The sequence below is a fragment of the Chenopodium quinoa genome, unplaced genomic scaffold, assembly GCF_001683475.1.
Source record: "Chenopodium quinoa cultivar QQ74 unplaced genomic scaffold, ASM168347v1, whole genome shotgun sequence".
Lineage (NCBI taxonomy): Eukaryota > Viridiplantae > Streptophyta > Magnoliopsida > Caryophyllales > Amaranthaceae > Chenopodium > Chenopodium quinoa.
Window position 1 is genome coordinate 19391037 of NW_018742204.1, and position 19429 is coordinate 19410465.

At 34.4% G+C, this 19429-nt stretch overlaps 3 protein-coding genes across 4 annotated transcripts; 1 reads left to right on the plus strand and 2 right to left on the minus strand.

Annotated features, from left to right (window-relative positions):
- Positions 1–662: 662 nt before the first annotated feature.
- Positions 663–1650, plus strand: LOC110721595 (putative 4-hydroxy-4-methyl-2-oxoglutarate aldolase 3). Its single transcript, XM_021900779.1, has one exon. The coding sequence runs from the start codon at positions 949–951 to the stop codon at positions 1450–1452; it is 504 nt and encodes a 167-aa protein (XP_021756471.1). The 5' UTR covers positions 663–948; the 3' UTR covers positions 1453–1650.
- Positions 1651–1831: 181 nt separating this feature from the next.
- On the minus strand, positions 1832–13975 carry LOC110721581 (nucleolar protein 14-like). 2 transcript variants are annotated; one of them, XM_021900770.1, is made up of 15 exons: positions 13608–13975; positions 13382–13516; positions 12770–12899; positions 11691–11758; positions 10656–10715; positions 8538–8741; positions 7954–8082; positions 6080–6745; positions 5701–5893; positions 5407–5600; positions 4786–4890; positions 4456–4598; positions 3184–3462; positions 2774–3062; positions 1832–2683 (listed from the first exon to the last, which is right to left on the minus strand). In XM_021900770.1, exons 1-14 carry the CDS (start codon positions 13818–13820, stop codon positions 2798–2800), a joined length of 2784 nt encoding a protein of 927 aa, XP_021756462.1. In that variant the 5' UTR covers positions 13821–13975; the 3' UTR covers positions 1832–2683; positions 2774–2797. The 2 variants fall into 2 exon arrangements, with proteins under 2 accessions (XP_021756462.1, XP_021756453.1); XM_021900761.1 differs by having other exon boundaries at positions 1832–3062.
- A 2438-nt stretch (positions 13976–16413) lies between these two features.
- On the minus strand, positions 16414–18616 carry LOC110721606. The gene is made up of 3 exons (XM_021900788.1): positions 17732–18616; positions 17289–17377; positions 16414–16857 (listed from the first exon to the last, which is right to left on the minus strand). The coding sequence occupies exons 1-3, from the start codon at positions 18198–18200 to the stop codon at positions 16555–16557; spliced, it is 861 nt and encodes a 286-aa protein (XP_021756480.1). The 5' UTR covers positions 18201–18616; the 3' UTR covers positions 16414–16554.
- Between the last annotated feature and the right edge of the window lie 813 nt (positions 18617–19429).

The window sequence follows — 19429 nt, forward strand, 5'->3', positions numbered from 1 at the left end:
AATTGCAGCCCCATTCAATTTTTTCATCGGTTTACATGTTAAAAAAATCTTCGGTTAAGGTTTTAGTGGTCAATTTAGTCCTTATGGACCCGAATTGAGCTCGGAATTAGCAAAAAAAAATAGTGTAAGTGTCTCATATTTACAATTTTTCACAAATCGATACATTTTTGTTACGCAAAACGAAATATTTACGTTATTTTTTTGCTATATCCGAGCTCAATTCGAGTCCTTAAGGGCTAAAATGGCCCCTAAAATCATAATCGAATATTTTTCAACTTGTCAACAGATGAAAAAGATAAATCGGGCTGCAATTTACAATTTATATGAACTTTTGGGCTGCAATTTGCAAAATAAATTTTAAATGGCTGCAATTTGCAAAATACGAACTTTAAACGGCTGCAATTTACAAATTTTCCAAGTAATTACGTACAATTTACAATTTAAATAAAAACACAAGCTGTCAACTTCCATTGTAATTCATATTATATTTAATACTAATACTGTAATAATACAGTAATACTCTTTCCCTTCTAAGATCGAATTATCCCTAAACTCCATTGTTATACTCTACATCACTTTTCTTTCGACTCTTATAAAACTAGTCAAATCAAATAAGTCAAAAGTTTATCTAAAATTCATCTCGAGAAAGTCTTCTCTCAATACTAAATTCCCGGTACTTGGCTACCTAACAAGTGGCATATTAAGCTCAACATGTGATATATTTGCTAACATCACTCTTTGTCCTCACTCTTATCTCCTCAACCACAATAATCAACAAAATAGGCACATAAATCAACAAAACCAATAATTATATTGTGTGGTGCAACTTTTTTTTCTCCTAAAACAACTCCGCTACACTACACATCTCTATTACCACAAATCCAACCACTATCACTAAAAAACTTTCTCAAATAAAAACCCAAAACACTCTTCAAATACAAAAAAATAATGGTAGCAACAACAGACATTTGTGATGCAAATTCAAGCCTCCTTTCAACAGGAGAACTTAAGGTTTTACTACCACTCTTCAAACCTTATGGCCGACGACGGGCCTTTAATGGGCCCGTCGTAACGGTCAAGGTATTCGAGGATAACGTCTTGGTCCGGGCCTCGTTAGAGTCCAAGGCCCACCAAGGGAAGGTCTTGGTGGTGGATGGTGGGGGAAGCATAAGGTGTGCACTTTTGGGTGGGAATTTGGGCCAAATAGCCCAAGATAATGGTTGGGCTGGGATTGTTGTGAATGGTTGTGTTAGAGATGTTGATGAGATAGATGCTTGTGATATTGGGGTTTGGGCTTTAGGGACAAGCCCAGTTAAGTCTCATAAAAAGGGTGTTGGAGAAAAGCATGGTTCTGTTCATTTTGCTGGAGCTGTGATTAATGATGGTGATTGGTTGTGGGCTGATACTGATGGTATTTTGATTTCCAAGCATCAACTCTCTACCACTTCTTGAGAGGTTGTTCATTGTTGTGATCCTAGCTAGCGGCTACGTAATGAGTTTATGACTCAGTTGCAATCGATGTATGGGAAATCTTATTGGAACCATTTTGATGTTTACTTGCAATAATATGTGAAATTATTGGTTAGCAATATGAGTATTGTAGGATAGAGGCACATTTTTTTTTTATTAGTGGTGACTTTTTTTTTTTAATGGGATTACGGTTTCTATATGATATCTTAAGCATATTTTAAAACGGCCACCAAAACTTGTTCATTTGCCAAAACGCTACCATCCATCTTCATTGTTAGGGTTGTGACTGAATATCACAAAAGTACTTGAAGATTCAAAAATTCAAGAGAGACAACTATTACTTATAATGTAGACGGCGAGATGCAAAATTTGATCATCATGTGTAACTTCAGTGTAAGAAAAAGTTCATAACAAAATTAAATGGAAATCAGAATATTACACATGAAGTTTAAGATAATAGAATTATCCTCATAAACTATAGATAATATGAGAAATCAAATCTGATTCATGCTGCTTCAACTTACGAGGAACCAGCCTCACTGCCAAGACGTAGTTCCAGAGGCACAAGCACCCTCGTCCTACTAACATGACCGTCTACATGCATAGCCCGATGTTTCTAATATGGATGCGTAGAAAAGCTATTAATGGCTTAATGCCTCAAGGTTGCTGGAACAAGTGTACAATGTACCCAATTTAACACTAGGCGTAATGTAATGAATTTGAAACAATTACTTTTTATCTCCCTTACACTAGATTTAGCTATCCTCAAAAAAATGTACTTGTATTAAAAGAGAAACGCTGTATTTGTTGAGCATGTAAAAACATAGAATGATGCCAGACCTGCTGTATTCGTTCAGATACCTTATAAAGAAAACCTAAAAAAAAAAAGAAAGAAAGAAAGAGGGAAACACTATACAGAAGAGCAAAACTGCAGAGTATTGCATTTCCTATGAGTAGCTGATAAACCAAATTAAATCACAAAATTTTCCTATTCTAATATGCTGGATACTGGAAGTACAATGGACATGCCGGATACTAACTCTTTCAAAGCCAGAAAATGAAGTAAACCAGTCGGTTCTCCCACAAACCCAGCAAATGACAATCAAATGGCAGTAAGCCACTAATCCAACTTTCATGCATCTTCCATTCTCACCTGACAGTTTCCACTTCTAGGTAACGTAAATTAGTGATGATCATACTCCGTTAACCCAGCCTAAACAGAAAAGAGAACCAACATACACCATACTCAAATTCACATCTTTTGATGATCTATCAGAGCATATGGTTTGGAACTATAAAATACCTCATTGACAATTGAAAATCCTTTCTATCTTCTTCTCTTACGACCCTTTCCAAGCTGCCCAGACTTAAAATTATGTTCTTGCTCCTGAAGAAAAGCTCTTGCCTTACCATAATTTTCTGCTCTCTCCTCGTCCAGTCGTTGCTTCTCTTTCATCTTCACCTCTTGGAGGAAGTAATTATCTTTCCTCAACTCACTAACAGCTCCCCTGCGTTCTTTTTTCAGAAGTCTCTTCATCTTCTTATTCTCAGCTCGAACACGATCAGGGTCATAATCCCTACCCTTTACGAAACTGCCAAAAAAAAAAATGTTATTGCCTACTATATAAAAGAAACGATATCAATCATAACCATTAAAAAAAAAAAAAAAAAAAAAAAAAAAAAAAAAAAAAAAAGCTTAAGAAAAAGCATTACTTCTCCTCAAACTTGGGGTTCAGTAATTTCATAGGCACAGGCTTCTGCTTCCGCATCTGAAGTGGTTGTCGGAGTTTGTGATATTCCTCGACTTTCGTTGTTATGAGCTCGCCTACATCTCGTAATTTCTCTTGCAAAACACCAGGCATATTTTGTTGATCAGCAACTTTAACCATCAATGCTGATACAGGCAAAAATATTTCAGGAAAGGCTTTAAGTTCTCCATAGACATTTACAAATCCCCTGAGGGTCTCCACCACTGAGACAAGCACACTGGCCCTGCAATTTTATATCAAACACTCAATTAACTAACATCAAAAACCAAGATAAAGAGTAAGGGAAACAATGTATGAATACGGTCACAACTAAAGATGCAATTACATCACAACGCAAAAAAGAGCAGTGTAAATATTTCACAGTAACATAATGTTATAAAAATGAGTTGTATGCGATGCAGTTTCTTTGTGGTGTTGAATAACATAACTAGCATTGAGGCTTTACATTTAATCCAAATTACTCGGTAAAACAGCCAACCTTTAATCAAAATGACCAAAGTACCTTAGTACCCTAAAACATCCCCTCCCTCTCCTTACCTCCCCCATTAATTTGCAGTGTGTAGTTTTTTGGTGGTGTTGAATAACACAACTAGAATTGGAGCTTTACATTTAATCCAAAATACTCAGTAAAGGAGCCAACCTTTAATCAAAATGACCAAAGTACCTTAGTACCCTACAGCCTCCCTCCTCTCTCTTACGGTCTTACCTCCCCCAAAAATTTGAAGAACTACCTGGAGCTTAGAATACAAATTCTTTATTCTATTTTTATCTGCCGGCAAATATTTTCTCCCTCTACCCATCATGGATTATACTATTATTAGTCCCCCGCCCTCCCTTTTTCACACCATTAAAGGAGTGGGAAAAAAGGGGAAGAGTGAATGCAGGGGGGAGTGGCCAACATCATACTTCTATCCTACACATTTCAGCTAGTTGCAAAACACATTTTCGACACCTATAAGCTAATTCATACATGTAACCTACATCCTAGATGTTTCTCTCTTTTTTTTTGAGGGACTTAGACTGCAGGTGACGAATGGAGTTCATTTTATCCTGGGAAAAATATATATCATGTGCAAATTTGTCAAACAGCTAGTCACTAAAGCAAAATAAGATTAACAGAAAGAATGCGATGGAGTAATTATTGTGCATTGAAAGAATAAAAGCTCTCCGGCTAGAGCTGGAAATTCAAACAAGCATAGTTGTAAACTACACTAACCTGAAACCTTGACTGTTGAAAAAGGAGGAATCTTCAGGCAACTTCATTATCTTCAAGAAGTCCAGAGGCTTAATGTCCTTTATATTTTCTTCTATGCGCAACAATGGCACGGGTGCTTTGAACTCTAGAAGATGTTGATACATCTGAATTATAAAAACAAACAGGATACGTCAGTTCATCTAAGTTGTCAAGAATGATCAAAACAATGAAAAGAGACACTTTAATAAATAACATGCTAACAGACAAGTAGCATCATCTTATCTGTTCCAAACCATGTGCAACAGTTTCTTAGTGATTGTTAATTTGGAAGCAGTAGCAAAAATCATTTACCTGAGAGTCCTTGATGCCTTTAGGATCTTTATCTATAGCTGCAACTAGTAAAGTCTTGAGAAACATTAAAGCTTCAGGAAAGTACTTCTTATTGTCTTTAGTCACCTGCAGAAAGAACTCAAATCATCAACACCCAAAAGTTGTAAAGTCTTGTAAGTGGCCACAACTGATGACATATAACAAGTCAACACTTCACAGATAGTACATGAGACCATGATAAAGGCATCATATGAGTTTGTACAAGTTCAAATAGCTTTTCCTATGATATTCTTCCACTACTCTTGAAGTCCCTCTATACTATTTGTAGTGTCAGATATAGCAATGAAAGTTAACCATCTAACAACAAAAAGTCACAAAAGCCTTATCATGAGCTGAAAAGTGGTAGCAAAGAAAACATATATTTGACAAACAGATTTACAACAAAATGAGTAGTGGCTTGCAAAATAAGCAAATCCAATGTACAGAAGACAATACAATCCTCCAATCTTGTCTTTGAACATCAGATGATTGGTAATGATTTTTTTTTTTTTTTTTTTTTTTTTGGAAATGATTAGTAATGATTTAAAAACATAATAAATATAGGTACACTGTAGTGCATATATGTGGATGAACATAACCTACCAAGTAAATTATGGAACATAAGAAAGACCCGATTGCAGCATCGCGGACAGACAGAACAGGACAACGTGTCAAATATTCACACATTAACAAAGAAGCTGGTGTCATGACAGCATGACGGAAGTCAGAGCATGGATATATCATGGACCAAAGTCTCAATAGAAGCAAGGTCTTCAGGGAAGGCCAGGAGCTTTTCTCTGCATATGTTTAAAAAAGAAAAGAGAAAAGGCAACTTCATTAATCTTTTTCAACACGCCCAAAAGAAGGACTAAAAACAGGTATGTGGTTAATTAAGACCTGGGTCTTTGATATCCTCAGTGAATTTTGTACGAGTCCGTAAAATCCGTTCACGAGCACATATTGCTGAAAAATATGGAATTTCTGTGCTCATCTCCATCAATGGTTTGACCAGTAAGTTCAATAATTGAAAGTTTAATGGATTTTGGTTTGGTAATGTAGCAAAGTACTGCAGGAGAAGCCCATAGAACACCTGAAAAAAATAATAATAAATAAAGCGCCACCAGCATTTCAAGTAAGCATCCTAAAAAAATAAAAAACCAATTCACAATAAAAGAAGAGTTTAAATTCTTGATATATTTCCAAATCCATCACATGTTGGTTCAAAAGCAATGCAACAAGCTAGACAGCTCGAATGAAAAATCCCAGATATTCTTACTTGCATTTTCTTCCTATTTTCGGCAGCAAGATGAATTGGATTACATTTGCGGATCCTCATAATTGCTTCAATAATATCTTCATTTGAACGATCTTGAAACAGTGCGTATAAATCCTCCATACTCCCTGGAGCATCAATTGTAAAAGGAAGTTCCTTTTTAAGCCTTGAACTCTGTGCCACACCTACATTCAGCATTGCAGTTTTCTTTTGCTCCTTTCTGTCAGGATTGACAAGCCTCTCATTCTTTTTGTCCTTTCTCTCTTCCTGTGTTTTATCATCTTCTCCTTCCTCTTCTTCATCTGACTCGTCCTCCTCATCAAGATCAGTACCAAGATCATCCTCACTCTCTTCCCAGTCCTTCAATGTTTCTCCCTTTCCGTCATCCTCCTCATTGTCAGTCCCTTCTTCATCATCTTCACTCTCGTCTGAATCATCAGAACACCCACTATCTTCATCCCCAGTATCCTCTGAAACATTCTTTTCCATAATTTCATCAACCCATCCCTTTTTATTTAGTGGCTTGTCATCAACAGTGAATGAGTCACCAAGGTCATCACCAGAAACATGACTTTGTTTGTTAGCAGAATGCTTGACATCATCTTCAGAATCATCACCATCCTCTTCACTTGTATCATCAGTAGCACGCATCCTATCCAGCCTCTCTTGCTATAAGACAAAAAGAGTTAGAATAGCCAATCTTAATAGCAATTATCAATTTATCATCACCTAAATAATACCATTCAGTCCTGTCATTGGCAAATAATTAGACGGATCTTAATTTTTGCAAATCCTTTACATAGTATCCATGTCATTCTTCCCAAGCACAGGTTCATGGAAAGTGAAATTATTGACAATGTCATAGACAATAGAATTATAGACATTTACGCTACATATTTACACACCCAAGAATTAAAAAAGAATATGAGATCAAATTAATCAATAGCAAACAGCATCTCCAACATAGAAAATAAAAGTAAATAAACTTTTCCCTCACTGTAGAATGAAATTGTACCAGATTTACACTTTGTTATTTCAATGCTGTTCATAGACATTTGCATGTTAAGCGCCCCTTAACAATTACTCTATAATAGGCTACAACAAGTGGGTAAAAAGACAATAAGGGTAGTTAAAGGATAAAAATTCTTTCGACAAAACTAGAATACTTCCTCCATTTTTTTTAGTTGGCATGTTTTGACTTTTGACACTATACACATTCTACTTTGACTAGCTTTTGCGATATATATAGTTATGATAAATCTAGGATCTTCTTGGAATCATATCAATGTATATTTTCATAATATTAACTTTTTATAATTTTTACTTATTTAGTTAGAGATATTCATCGTTGAACTTGTGCGTTGGCAAACATGTAAACGAAACATGTCAACTAAAAATAGAGGAGATAGTATAGATTAAATGTGTATCATAACATGTACTCTCTCCATTACTTTAAAATCTTTACATTCCAAATTCTTGTGAGAAAAAAATAGTCAAAGCGTAAAGATCAAAAAGTGACAGAGGGAATAAGAGTTTTCAAATAGGATAATAATAGTGAGGATCAAGAATCTACAAATCGATAACTTTCCCCCAAAATGATGAAAGTCAATTACAATACAAAATAATAAATAAATATAGAAAATAGAATAAAATAAACTGCTTTTAACAATGAGTAGCGCATTTCATATAAAATGGACCAATAAAATCACCATTTTGCCAACTAATATTGGCAAGCGAAGCAATAACAGTCCATTCATGCCAAAAAACTTGCCACTTTGAAATCTGTGGCTCAAATCACAGGTTCTAAAATGTATAAACTACTATAAACATTGTAAAAATGGAGGGAACTAAACTGCGTAAACTACATGTAAACGTACCTCAAGTCGCTCTAGCCGTTCTTTTTCCTCTTCAGCTATCTCTTCTGGTGTCTTAGTCCTATCTGACGGGCGAGCACGCATCTCGAATGCCATCTCGCTTACCAATTTATCATAAATATCAGGTTCATCCTATATAAACACAGCAGAAATAGATTTCATGTCTTACTGAGTACAAAGCCTGAAAAATTCCAACATAAGGACCAAACAATCTCTTGTTCACTCTCCCATTTAAGTATTTTTAGGGAAGGATGCTTATTAACCAAAATATCACTTCAAACACAAAGCACATATATTATTGACATTCCATTGCAAAACAAGAACAACCAGTCTCAAAAAATTTTAAAAAATAAATTAAATGATAAAATACGATAAAGCCCAACAAAATGGCATTTGGGTAAACAATCAGATAAAGAAATGGTAGTACTGCATAGCTTTAGTAACACAGCCAATCACTTAATATATAAGACGAACAGCTAAATCAACATGTACTTGTAACAGGATCTTTTATTTAGTTAAGAAAGAAAGAAAACAAACAAGAAAGGGAATAACAAAAGATGCTTCAAACAACAGAACCAAGATAGTACCTGCTTGGAAACATCAGAAACTGATGTAACCTCTTTATTTTTTAAATCTTTTGAAAAGTTTGGATTCACAAGAGCCTTCAAAGCATTCATCTTGCTTGGTTGAGTAAGAGATGATAAAGCATCTGATTGAACTAATAATTCAAAATCTTTGTCCAATTGATCAACCAGCTTCTCATTTTCTTCTTTTTCCCTCGCTTTTTGTTCCTGGTAGACAGAACAAAGTTGTTAATATTCAGCAATCATAGGAAGATCCTTCAGAACCAGAAATAGACCAAAGGTAACTCATAATAAACTCAAAGGTAAGGATACTACACTATCTAAAAAGAAATTGAAACTCTCTGAAATAGTTAACTAGGTTTAGTTTATGTGCTCTCAGCAAAAGAATACACATTAGCTCCCAGGTTCATCCTGTCATGATCCATGAGTTCTGCTGGAAAACTTTACCTTGGCTTTATCAAAGAAATTGAAAAGAACATGGTAAAAGCAACAGGAAATGAATTCTGGTTTGACATCGTTGCACTACAATCGAATTTTCACTTTAAAATAAAATAACACTGACAATCCCAAAGCTAAATTTATGAGAACCATAGATTATGAGATCTAGCATGTCCCCATAAATTTCAGCAATTTAGACTGCACCTTGTGCATCTGACAAGTCCGAGTACTATTCACCAATTCCATGCATCAAGTAAACCATCATTTTATTGTCATTCCTCTTTCTAAAAAAAAAGAATCCTGACTTTAAAGTAATTGTGAAGTTATTTTATCCTTGAAAATAAGGGGTGGAGGAAGTGTGATTTATCTTCTTTGACCATCTTTATCTATTAGGAAAAACATAGTCATGTGAGATCTAGTTAGATTCGTCTTGAAATCTACTTTTCAAATATCAATTTTTTTATAATTTTTACAAAAGTACAATAAAAGCTATTAATAGCCAAAGTAATGCATTTATGCATTGGCAAGCGTTAAACCCCTTATGGTGCAATAAAAAAAGAACAGAGGAAGTATTAACATAGGACATCCGACTTATATCCTATTTTATGTATCTAAATAAGTGACCCAGCTCCATCTATAGTAAGTTTATCCTCCATACGGGATAGAGAATGTGTTATATTATACTAAATCTAGGATTTCTGTCCCAATGTGTTTCAACTAGTAACCCAGCTCTTTATTATGCTAGCTAATCAAGTTAAAAAAGTCCAACAATTAAAGTAATGGTACTGAATACTTAAAGTCAATAATGTAGAGAAATAAGAACAGATGGTTACAAGATGTGAGACATGGTGAGAAATCAAACAACAGCTAATCTTATTCTTATCCCCTTCTATTTGAATATAATAGGTGTATTTAAATTCTATGGTGTATTCTTGTCCACTTCAAACATTTTTTTCTTTAATTAGAAAATTTAGAAGAAGATGGTGTATTACTTATGAGAAATTCAGACATATTATCGAAGTCAGAAACAACTTACTTTAGCCAATAGTTAGTAAGTCAAATGTGCCTATCATTTTTAAAAGGAAGGAACAAACGATTTACATTAAGTATTACTCCCTCCGTTTTTAAATACTTGCTCCATTTCTCCATGCGCGGAGTTTTAGGAGATTTTGGAGAAAATAATAAAATATGGAGGTAGTGGGGTTTGTGGAAGAATAAAAAATTGTAAAAAATCAAAAGTAGTGGAGAGAATTGAAGGAGAGAGAATATGAAATTAATATTGTTAGATCCACTAGGTGAGAGAAATTAATTAAATATTGTCAAAGCTTTCCAAATAGGGAAATGGAGCAAGTATTTAAAAACGGCCGGAAAAGGAAAGTGGAGCAAGTATTTAAAAACGGAGGGAGTATCAACAGATTAGAATAACAGCATCAAATTGTTAACTCAGTAATGTTTTGTATCCACTGCTGAGCAGGTAAGCCTTCTTATATGTTTACAAAGTTGTGACACCTAATTTGAGAGACAATTAAGACAAATATACCAACTCTAGGCCCCCATCCAACCCCCCCTCCCCCCCCCCCAAAAAAAAAAAATAAAAAAAAAATAATAATAATAATAATTATTATTATTATTATTATTATTATTATTATTATTATAAATAAAAAAATAAAAAAAGAACCTCACCTTGAAAAACTTGCTTTTCTGAATGATCTCTTCCATCACCTCCTTCTTACTCTTCACCCTCTGCAATTAGACAATCATATTAGTGTTACAATGTAAGGACTATGCATACTTCAGCTGCTAGAACAATTAAAATAAGTGTACAAACTGTACATGATGTTTGATATAACAATGTTTAAGAACAAAGACGGAAAGGTATGACTGGAGAAAGTCAAGATATGCTACAATTATGCAATAAAGAGACAGTAAACTAAAAAGAAATTCTTTTTTATATTTTTCTAGCTACGGAACAACATACAAGAAGAAAGACATGCTTGCCAGCATTTATACTCTTAACTCTATCATTCACTACATGTGTATAATAAAGTAATAAAACTTTTAAAGTTCATCTTCTTTACATGACCATATTTTGATATAATCTAAAGGTCCAAAAATAATTTTCCAAACGAGGGGACAAAATCACATATGCTAGATATATAATGGAATATTGGTTTTTTTTTTTTTTTTTTTTTTTTTTGCTTCCAAACTAATTAAATCAGGCGCTAGTAAACATGGAAAGACTTTTTCTCAAGAGTCAAGCCTAAGATTTCAGCCACATGGACTTTCTCTTCAGAGGGATTCAGAACACAAATGCCATTGATTAGTATTACACTGAGTATTTAACTAATCATCTTGACTACTGAGGAGTTCAGGTGAATTGTTGCAGTTTGTTCTCAAATCCATGTTTTTGAAGGTCCCTCCAAACTTTCTTCGTAACACTGGACTACATTAGCTCTCTTCACCAAGGAAGTCAACAAGATAATGTAAACCAGGCCACAACCTGCCCTGTATGGAATACATCAACCAATATCTACTGCTTGTATTAAAGTACATCTAAAGGTAGCAAAGAGCAGTCTTATGTTAATCATTTATGAGATTGAGACAAGCACAGAAAGTAACAGATAATTAATTAGTCTTAAACAGCCTCTACATTCAGGTTCAACCATAACAAGCAGTAAATACACTTTACAAGTTGAGACTTAATAAATATCATCTTACATTTCCCTCCCCTTCGGCTATGTCTGCATCCACTGATTTACGCCCAAGCCTTGAGATGGAAGACCTGTCTAATACACCCAAAAATAAATAGATCAATAAAATATATTAACAGATCATTAAACTCAACCACATTACAGCAACTTCTATAAGTAAAGCAAGAAGAAAACTAAAAAAGCTTCTAATGCAAAGACATTCATCAGCAAAAATGGCCACAATCACATGGTTGGTGTAAGAGCCTTTATCTCATTATTTATAACAAGAAGCATCCAATCACAGAATGGGAATGCAAAAGATGAGAAGTTAAATTACACTATTCAGTATGACTACAATACAAATCAAGCCCTCCATGCTACCAGCCTCTGTGGATTTAGATTCCACTTCCAAGAACTCAAAGCCCTTGCCATCCTCCATGTGCATAATATGCATCATCATATTGAAACTAAGCCAATTCTTTAGCTCTAAGCTATTGTTCAGCATTAGAAGTTATTTAAGTAATTTTCAACAGCCCATCACTGTAGCCATAACAACAGATTATTTTCACCATTAACGCACAGACCTATCCACTAGACTTCCAAACAAACATTCCCATTCTAACATTGTTACAGAGCATAATTTAATCAAGTCAAGAGGGTTAATGGTACTCGGATAAACTTCCCAATTATAATGGAGAAACTCAAATATGTAATGTAACAGAACTTGCTTCTATTTTTGTGAGTGAGTAAGAATCAGAAAGAAAACTACTTGCCTGCAAGTGCAAAGCAACAGAAGAAAGTCAATATATCTCAGCCTCATAATGAGGGCAATGCTAAGGTATTTATAGTATCAAACAGTTAATGTTGCCATCATGAATCACTTCATATACCAATGGAAAGGAATTCCATCAACCACTGACACGTTTCATTTTACCCTTTAGTGATCTATTATAGCTTCTGAAACTGGAAACTTTTCCTCTCCATTTTGACAAGTTTCATAGTTACAAACAATCACATAATTGTTCCTAATTCCAATCAGCATTCAGCAATTAACATACATACAATAGATAAACATTAGAAATAACATTTCAAAACTTCCATCTTTACCTTGACCTGTTTCCTCATCACTATCATATTCCACATCGTCATTGAAGTCATCCCTTAGTCCATCATTGATATCAAGATCATCTTCTTCTTCATCAGATAAATTATACATGTTTGTCTTTTTTATTTTCATCTGTAGGCGAGAAAATTATTTAAAATGAGCAACAAAACCAATGGACTGTCAATTACATCACTGAGTCAATTTTCCAAATTCCAATCAACTCCATTATAACCAAAAATTAGGACACCGATTAGTTGATTACTCAACACTTCCATTCAATTTCTATGTCTAGAGCTTAATGGCTTAACCACCTTCATCAAAGACTTAACTCGTTTAGTTAATTCCCTCCAAATTAACACTTTCCTTCTCTCAGCTACTAATCCGTCAATGATCACTCGACACAACACATAATTTGACCCTAATTTTAATCAAAAGCATGTCCATCCCCATGTTCAAAATGACCAAACAGTGAATTTTTCAAGCAACAACTAAATCGAACAAGAACCCGAAAACCTCTATACACAAAAACCCGAAAACTTCTATACAAACGATCCCGAATTCATAAGTCACTGCCTAAACAATTAACGCTACATAAAAATACAGTCCATTAATACCTGGCGCTCACGCTGAGAACGCAAAATAGCCTTGTCAAATTCACCAAGAGTACCATTCTGCTCCCCAATTCGCTTATCCACAAAAACCGAAGCTTTCCCGCTTTGTTCATACTCCTTCAACAACGTCTTCTTCCTCTATAATTTCACAAAAACAAAATCAATTAAAAAACAATTCAATTTTTCAATTAAAATCAAACAAATTCAAATGAGAAGATGAATTGTGAACCTTATCAATAGCGCGAGTACGAGCTTGGCCAATACGGCGTTCTTCACCTTTGCGTTTTTTGCCAATAACGTCGAATTTGCGGCGGGACCAAATGGTCTTGAAAGGGTTATCTTTGGGAACTAAATTGAGTTTCATGGATACTTTGTTTACGCCAGATTGCTTTGATTTCTTCTTGTTTTTCTTCTTCGTTTCGGTGCCATTATTCTTCGCCATTGTTGAAGGAGGGATTTCAGCAATGGAGTTTTTAGGGTTTATGTTGGGGAAAGGGGTTTATGCGGAGCTGCACATGAGGCAAGTGTATATGAATATGATTGGATACTCGGATTATAAAATTAGGTTGATAAAACTTGTTAGTGAGCCGAACTTGAGTAATTTCAGCTCGTTTTGTGTGTCGATTGGCCACTTCTTAAAGAGCGAAACAACTTCTATGATCAATTAACGTTATAAAAGGTGTAATCTTAACTAAGTAACTCTAAAACACTAACTGAGATAACCCTATAACAATAACGAAGTAATCTATTAACACGGACCAAGTAACCTTTGTTATACTAACAAAGTAATCCTTATGATGGTTGGCGAGAAAATTCATGTTCATCATATTTACAACTTGTGTGTAAATCAGGAGGCAATTTCATCTTTACAGTTATAATAGTAAGGGTACTATTGTCAGCTTACACATAACTTGGCAAACGTTGGGCTAACGCTAATCTAACACCAAAACCAGAACTCAGACATAGCTTTCCAAGTTTTCCCTAATTCGAAACCCTTATTTAACACCAATGGCAGTTCGAAACCACTTCTTCCTCCACAGTACCACCACCTATGGCAGTTCGAAATGCCGCCACGGATGGAAGGTTTTCCCTAAGGGGTTGATATGGCCCTAATTTACACTCTTTTCTAGTAGGGTGTGTTTTTATTTTTCCGCAAAGTGCCCATTGTTGAGGAAGAATAGGGGGACTATGGGAAGAAGAAGAGGACGTCGAGACGAAGGGGAAGCTTCTGTGGGTTTGACCGGCAATAGGCGAATAAATGGTGGTGGTTGTTAAGGGTTTCGCGTTGTGGTGGAGATGATGGTGGCTAATTGGCTATGGTGGTGCTGCCAGTGAAAGATTGGAGAAGACAGTAAAAAAAACAGACGTTAGTACTTACTACTTAGTAGTAACACCGTAACGTCTTAAAATCCCATCAACAATAAATAATTAATTACTTTGGCAAGTGGGGGCCACATAAGCAACTGATTGACGAAATATTGTCAATCAGGTTGATTGCTAAGGGCGCACTCGATGGTTGGCAACCACATATTATATTAGTTTCGAATATTTTGTGTGAAATGACATGTTAGTAAAATGACACTTTAGGACCTTAAAAAATTGACACTTTGATTCTTTTATCCGGTTTTACCATTACTCGGGCAATATCATCACATGAGTAGCACGCAACTTTTTTTTTTCCTCTTTTTCTTTCTCAGTCACCATGTCCACCACCCTTAGCTAGCCATTTTTTTTTTTTTTTTTTTGCAGAAAGTAACCACCCTTAGCTAGCCTTGTCCTACAACTATTTAACAACCATTTCAGACATCAACCCGCCCTTATCACCACCAAACCACCACCATCCAACCATGAGTAAGTATTACCCACTACCATGGTATGGGTAATACTACCCAATACCACAAATTTTTTTTCTTTTCCCTTTTTTCCCTTTCTTCTTCATCTTCTTCCTTCCTTAAACCCTCTTCCTCACCTCCATGGATAGTTCCCATTGCCAGCCAAACCTCCGCCCACCACACCTTCACCTCCAATAGCAAGAAGCCCACCCCACCAGCTACTACCTTGGTCGAAATCCAAAAACACGCAACTACGTCCATTAAAAATCACCGGAAACCACCCAAAAAAACATAATCCAAAAACGAGAGACACAAACTTATGGCTCTAGCCATTAAAAACGGTGAGTTTCATGCTGGAAATCGCTGAGTTCGGTGGAAATTGACGTCGGTAATTTTTTTTGTCGGTGCTCAATTATTATTAATTTCTATACTGTTATTATTGGTTTGTGTACTGTTATTCTTGGTTTACATACTGTTATTCTTAATTTATATACTGTTATTGAGAGGAGAGAGACTGCATTTTTACCACATGGGTAAGTAATACGTGAAATTACATTTTTGCCTCTGGTATGGGCCCAACGAGCCCATACCTGGTACTCTGGTAGTGGTCTATCACTACTCATCCAACCATCACATAAGTCACAACCATACCACTAACACAAATCACAAAAACGCCTTATTTGCGAAAAAAAAACACACACACACACACACATATATATATAATTTCTTATTCAGGACAACCAGGTGGCACTTTCTGTCATTGGCTGGCCTTTTTCCGGCGTCGACCCCCCTTTATCCCACAAGTGTATGTCGCATGCCTCCTATTTTTCTAATGGATCACACCCCCTTTTTCCTAATTTTATTCTATTTTGGCTTCCAATTAAACTCTTTCTCTCTCTCTCTCTCATCATGAAGTAATCCCATTAAAATTAAAGTCTTTAACACAACTTTAACGGAAAATGATTTTAGCACACCATAAATTGATTTTGGTACATCCCATGTGAGAGCTAAGTTTTTTAGGCTCTTCTCACATATAAAAGGGTGTGCCAAAATCAATTAAGGGTGTGTCAAAATCAATTTTTTACTCTAACGTATTTGGTCGTTAACACTAAATTGTTTAAATAAATGTAAGCTTTAAGTCTCAACAATGATGAGATTGATGACAACTTAACAAAGTTGCAAAAAAGTGGTAAACTAGATCAATTTGAGGAAAGTTGTTTGATTGATTAGATTCTGAACATTATATATAAACACATTACATTACAACATTTAACTCACCTTTTTCGAAAATATATAAAGTAAAAAAAAAAAAAAAAATCCACTTATCTACTAGACTTCTAACAACTAAGCTAAGAGCCAAAAGTCCTTATGACGCTTAGTTGTGATCAAATAGCCTCCAACTCTTTTGCTCTTCCTTCGTACCGCAAGGGCCATACAACTAGCATTTTGTATGCAATACTCCACCATTCCACCACCGCCGCCGCCACCGGCCGCCACCTTGTTGCTTGCCCACATCAGTAACAACCGCCATGATGTTGACAGCTTCTTTTGGCCCAAAACTAGTAGGGATATATTTTGTTTTTTTGCCTCTTCTACTACGTTAGGTCCCTTTTCTTTACCTTCTGCCAATTTAACCTCCACTTCTACCTATAATTTCCATTATCACATCAAAATATAACAACATCATGATACATACACAAATAAAAGAGGATATAACATAAATATGTATTACATGTCTCCTTCATGAATTAATAAGTTAATAGTGTGCACGCCACAAAGTTGTACAAATAAAGGTAAGCTCCAAGGAAGATTGATCAAATTAGTTGTTATAAAAAAAAAGGAAGAAAATAAATGTTAAGATAATTTGTGACCAATAAATTAAAGAAAGTATGGAGTAGTAGATGTTAATATAGGCAAACGCCTTCATTACATCCAGCTAATGAGCTGAACAATTAAGATATACGCGTATTTTTTTTTTCTTTTTTATTTGATCGTTTAGGAGAATTCTAAACGAGTAACAAATAAGGTACGTTCGGATGTGTAATGGACACTATGAGTAGTAAGTAAAGTTAACTCGCCTCAGGCCGCTTTGACTGGCATGTCTTTTTCATAGAGTGTAGTAACTCATACACCTTTGGTGACATCTTCTTTCTCGTATCCTCCTTTTCTGTAATATTCACATGAAAATTATATTGGTGAATAAAAAATTCCTCAAAGAAAAACAAATAAGCTAAGCAAGCTTAAACGTGTCTAAATTTTACATCCAATTCGAACTAAAAGTCATGACATTACAAATTGTCCTTACCATTAAACATTTTTCTTATACATATAAAATTAGCCAAATTTAACTTTAAACAAATTAAAAAATCTAATTTGAACAATAGATTACAAAAGTATACAATATGTTAATACTAGTTATTAGAAATTACCTTGATAAAGTAATAAATTACGGACAGAGGGAGTACAATACATGTTATCGTATTAACAAAGTTGTTCTAGTAGAAGGAACATATATACAAACCTTGCTTAGTGTTAAGCTTAGCAACATAGAGAAGAACAATAAGATCATGACTTTGAACCGTATGAGTGAGTGTCCATTGAAGGGCAACTTTCGCCTCGGCGCTTGAATCAACCACCACCATGATCTTCCTCCCTACATTTGCCTTCAATTTCTCACAATCTTCCTCAAACTTGGTATCATTGCTACTATCACCTTCAACTACTTGATTATTATTCACATTAGTTTTCTTAACACAATTTGGAGAAGTATTACTACCTAATTTGTTTTGTATTGGAACCTTAACTAAGGGCCTAATTCTATTAACACAAAATGTTTGCAATTTTTTGCCTCCTGTTTTTCCCATATTTTCCTCAATTTTTTGGGATATGAAGATAAAATGAGGAAAGAGAATGTGTATAAATATGTGGAAAATCATATAGTAGTTGTTAAATATAATGATGATTGAGAATGTGTTAAAAGTGTGAGTCATACAATTACTTTTTTCTTTTTTAAATTTTTTTATTTTTTTTGTTTTGTAAATTAATTAATTGATTTTGCTTTTGGCTATTGCTATGATTTGGTTCTATGTTGTTTTTATTTACTCATGTGGGGTTAAAGAATAAAGTCTTCAACGTGGTTGCCATCAAATTGTAGGACCCTTTTTGTCTTGGAAACTTTTATAGTTTGATTTGATTAGTTTTCTCTAGTCCTTAACTCCAATTTACATGATTGCATGAAGAAAAGGGTGATCATATCAATGGTGTTAACAAAATTTACTCTAATAAAAGGTTGGTGAAAGGGTATTAAATCTTATTTAATTACTTTGTATTATACAATTAGTATAAATGAGGTAAGATTATACACAGTTTCTTTTTATAAGAATAGAGTTATAGGTGGAAGGAATGAATCCTTTTCGATTATTGTTGGTTAAATCTTTACACTTTTCAATAAATTAAAGGATAGAGTGGACTGTGAATTTATAAAGTGTTAAGGGCTCATGATATTAAATCTATAGTTTGAAAATAACGATTGTAATAAAAGTAATTAAGTATAAGAATGTGATATGATGATTTGATGCATATATATGTAACTCTTGTTTATTAATTACAAGCATAGAATTGACACAGTAGCATGCATTTTGTGCAAGAATGACACTCCATATATATAGTAGTAGGTAGCCAGTGAATTTTAGACTTTGGATATATAGGATGATTAAATTATCTTGAGGTTGAGAGATCAAATCTCTAGGACTAATTCGGATAGGATAATCCTATTTTAATTTAGATTTCTAGAAAATAAAATATTAAGGTAATTTATCTATTGTAGGACATGTATATTAGTTTAGAAAACTCTTATTAATCATTTGTACAAAAGTTGGTCTGCCATACATGCAATAAAATAAACAAAAGAGTAGTATAGAAGCTAAGTTACTCATTATACAATCTCAAATGAAAAAAAAAATAGAAAAGATGAGGTTTGTCATGTTGAATAATGTAAAAGATAGGCAAGTATTCAAAAAAAAAAAAAAAATGTAAAAGATATGCAAGATTATTCTGAATTAGGACCATATATTATTACATGTAATTTTACTTGCTTTTTTAAACTTTGTGTCATTTAAATACATGATACTAATTTGAAGTTGGGCATTCTATGCACAAGACCTTGTAGGAACTAGAATTGATTGATCAATTAAGTGTAGACATTCATATGTAAGCGCGT

Bases quoted from the DNA above. Each gene is read 5' to 3' on its own strand.
- LOC110721595 (XM_021900779.1), top strand. From the start codon at position 949: ATGGTAGCAACAACAGACATTTGTGATGCAAATTCAAGCCTCCTTTCA.
- LOC110721581 (XM_021900770.1), bottom strand. From the start codon at position 13,820: ATGGCGAAGAATAATGGCACCGAAACGAAGAAGAAAAACAAGAAGAAA. The intron at 12,900-13,381 runs GTATTAATGGAC...TCTCGCCTACAG, and splicing joins GTTCTCAGCGTGAGCGCCAG to ATGAAAATAAAAAAGACAAA. The intron at 3,063-3,183 runs GTAATGCTTTTT...TTTTTTTGGCAG, and splicing joins AACCCCAAGTTTGAGGAGAA to TTTCGTAAAGGGTAGGGATT.
- LOC110721606 (XM_021900788.1), bottom strand. From the start codon at position 18,200: ATGACTCACACTTTTAACACATTCTCAATCATCATTATATTTAACAAC. The intron at 17,378-17,731 runs GTTTGTATATAT...TGAATATTACAG, and splicing joins TAAGCTTAACACTAAGCAAG to AAAAGGAGGATACGAGAAAG. The intron at 16,858-17,288 runs GCGAGTTAACTT...TGGAAATTATAG, and splicing joins GCCAGTCAAAGCGGCCTGAG to GTAGAAGTGGAGGTTAAATT.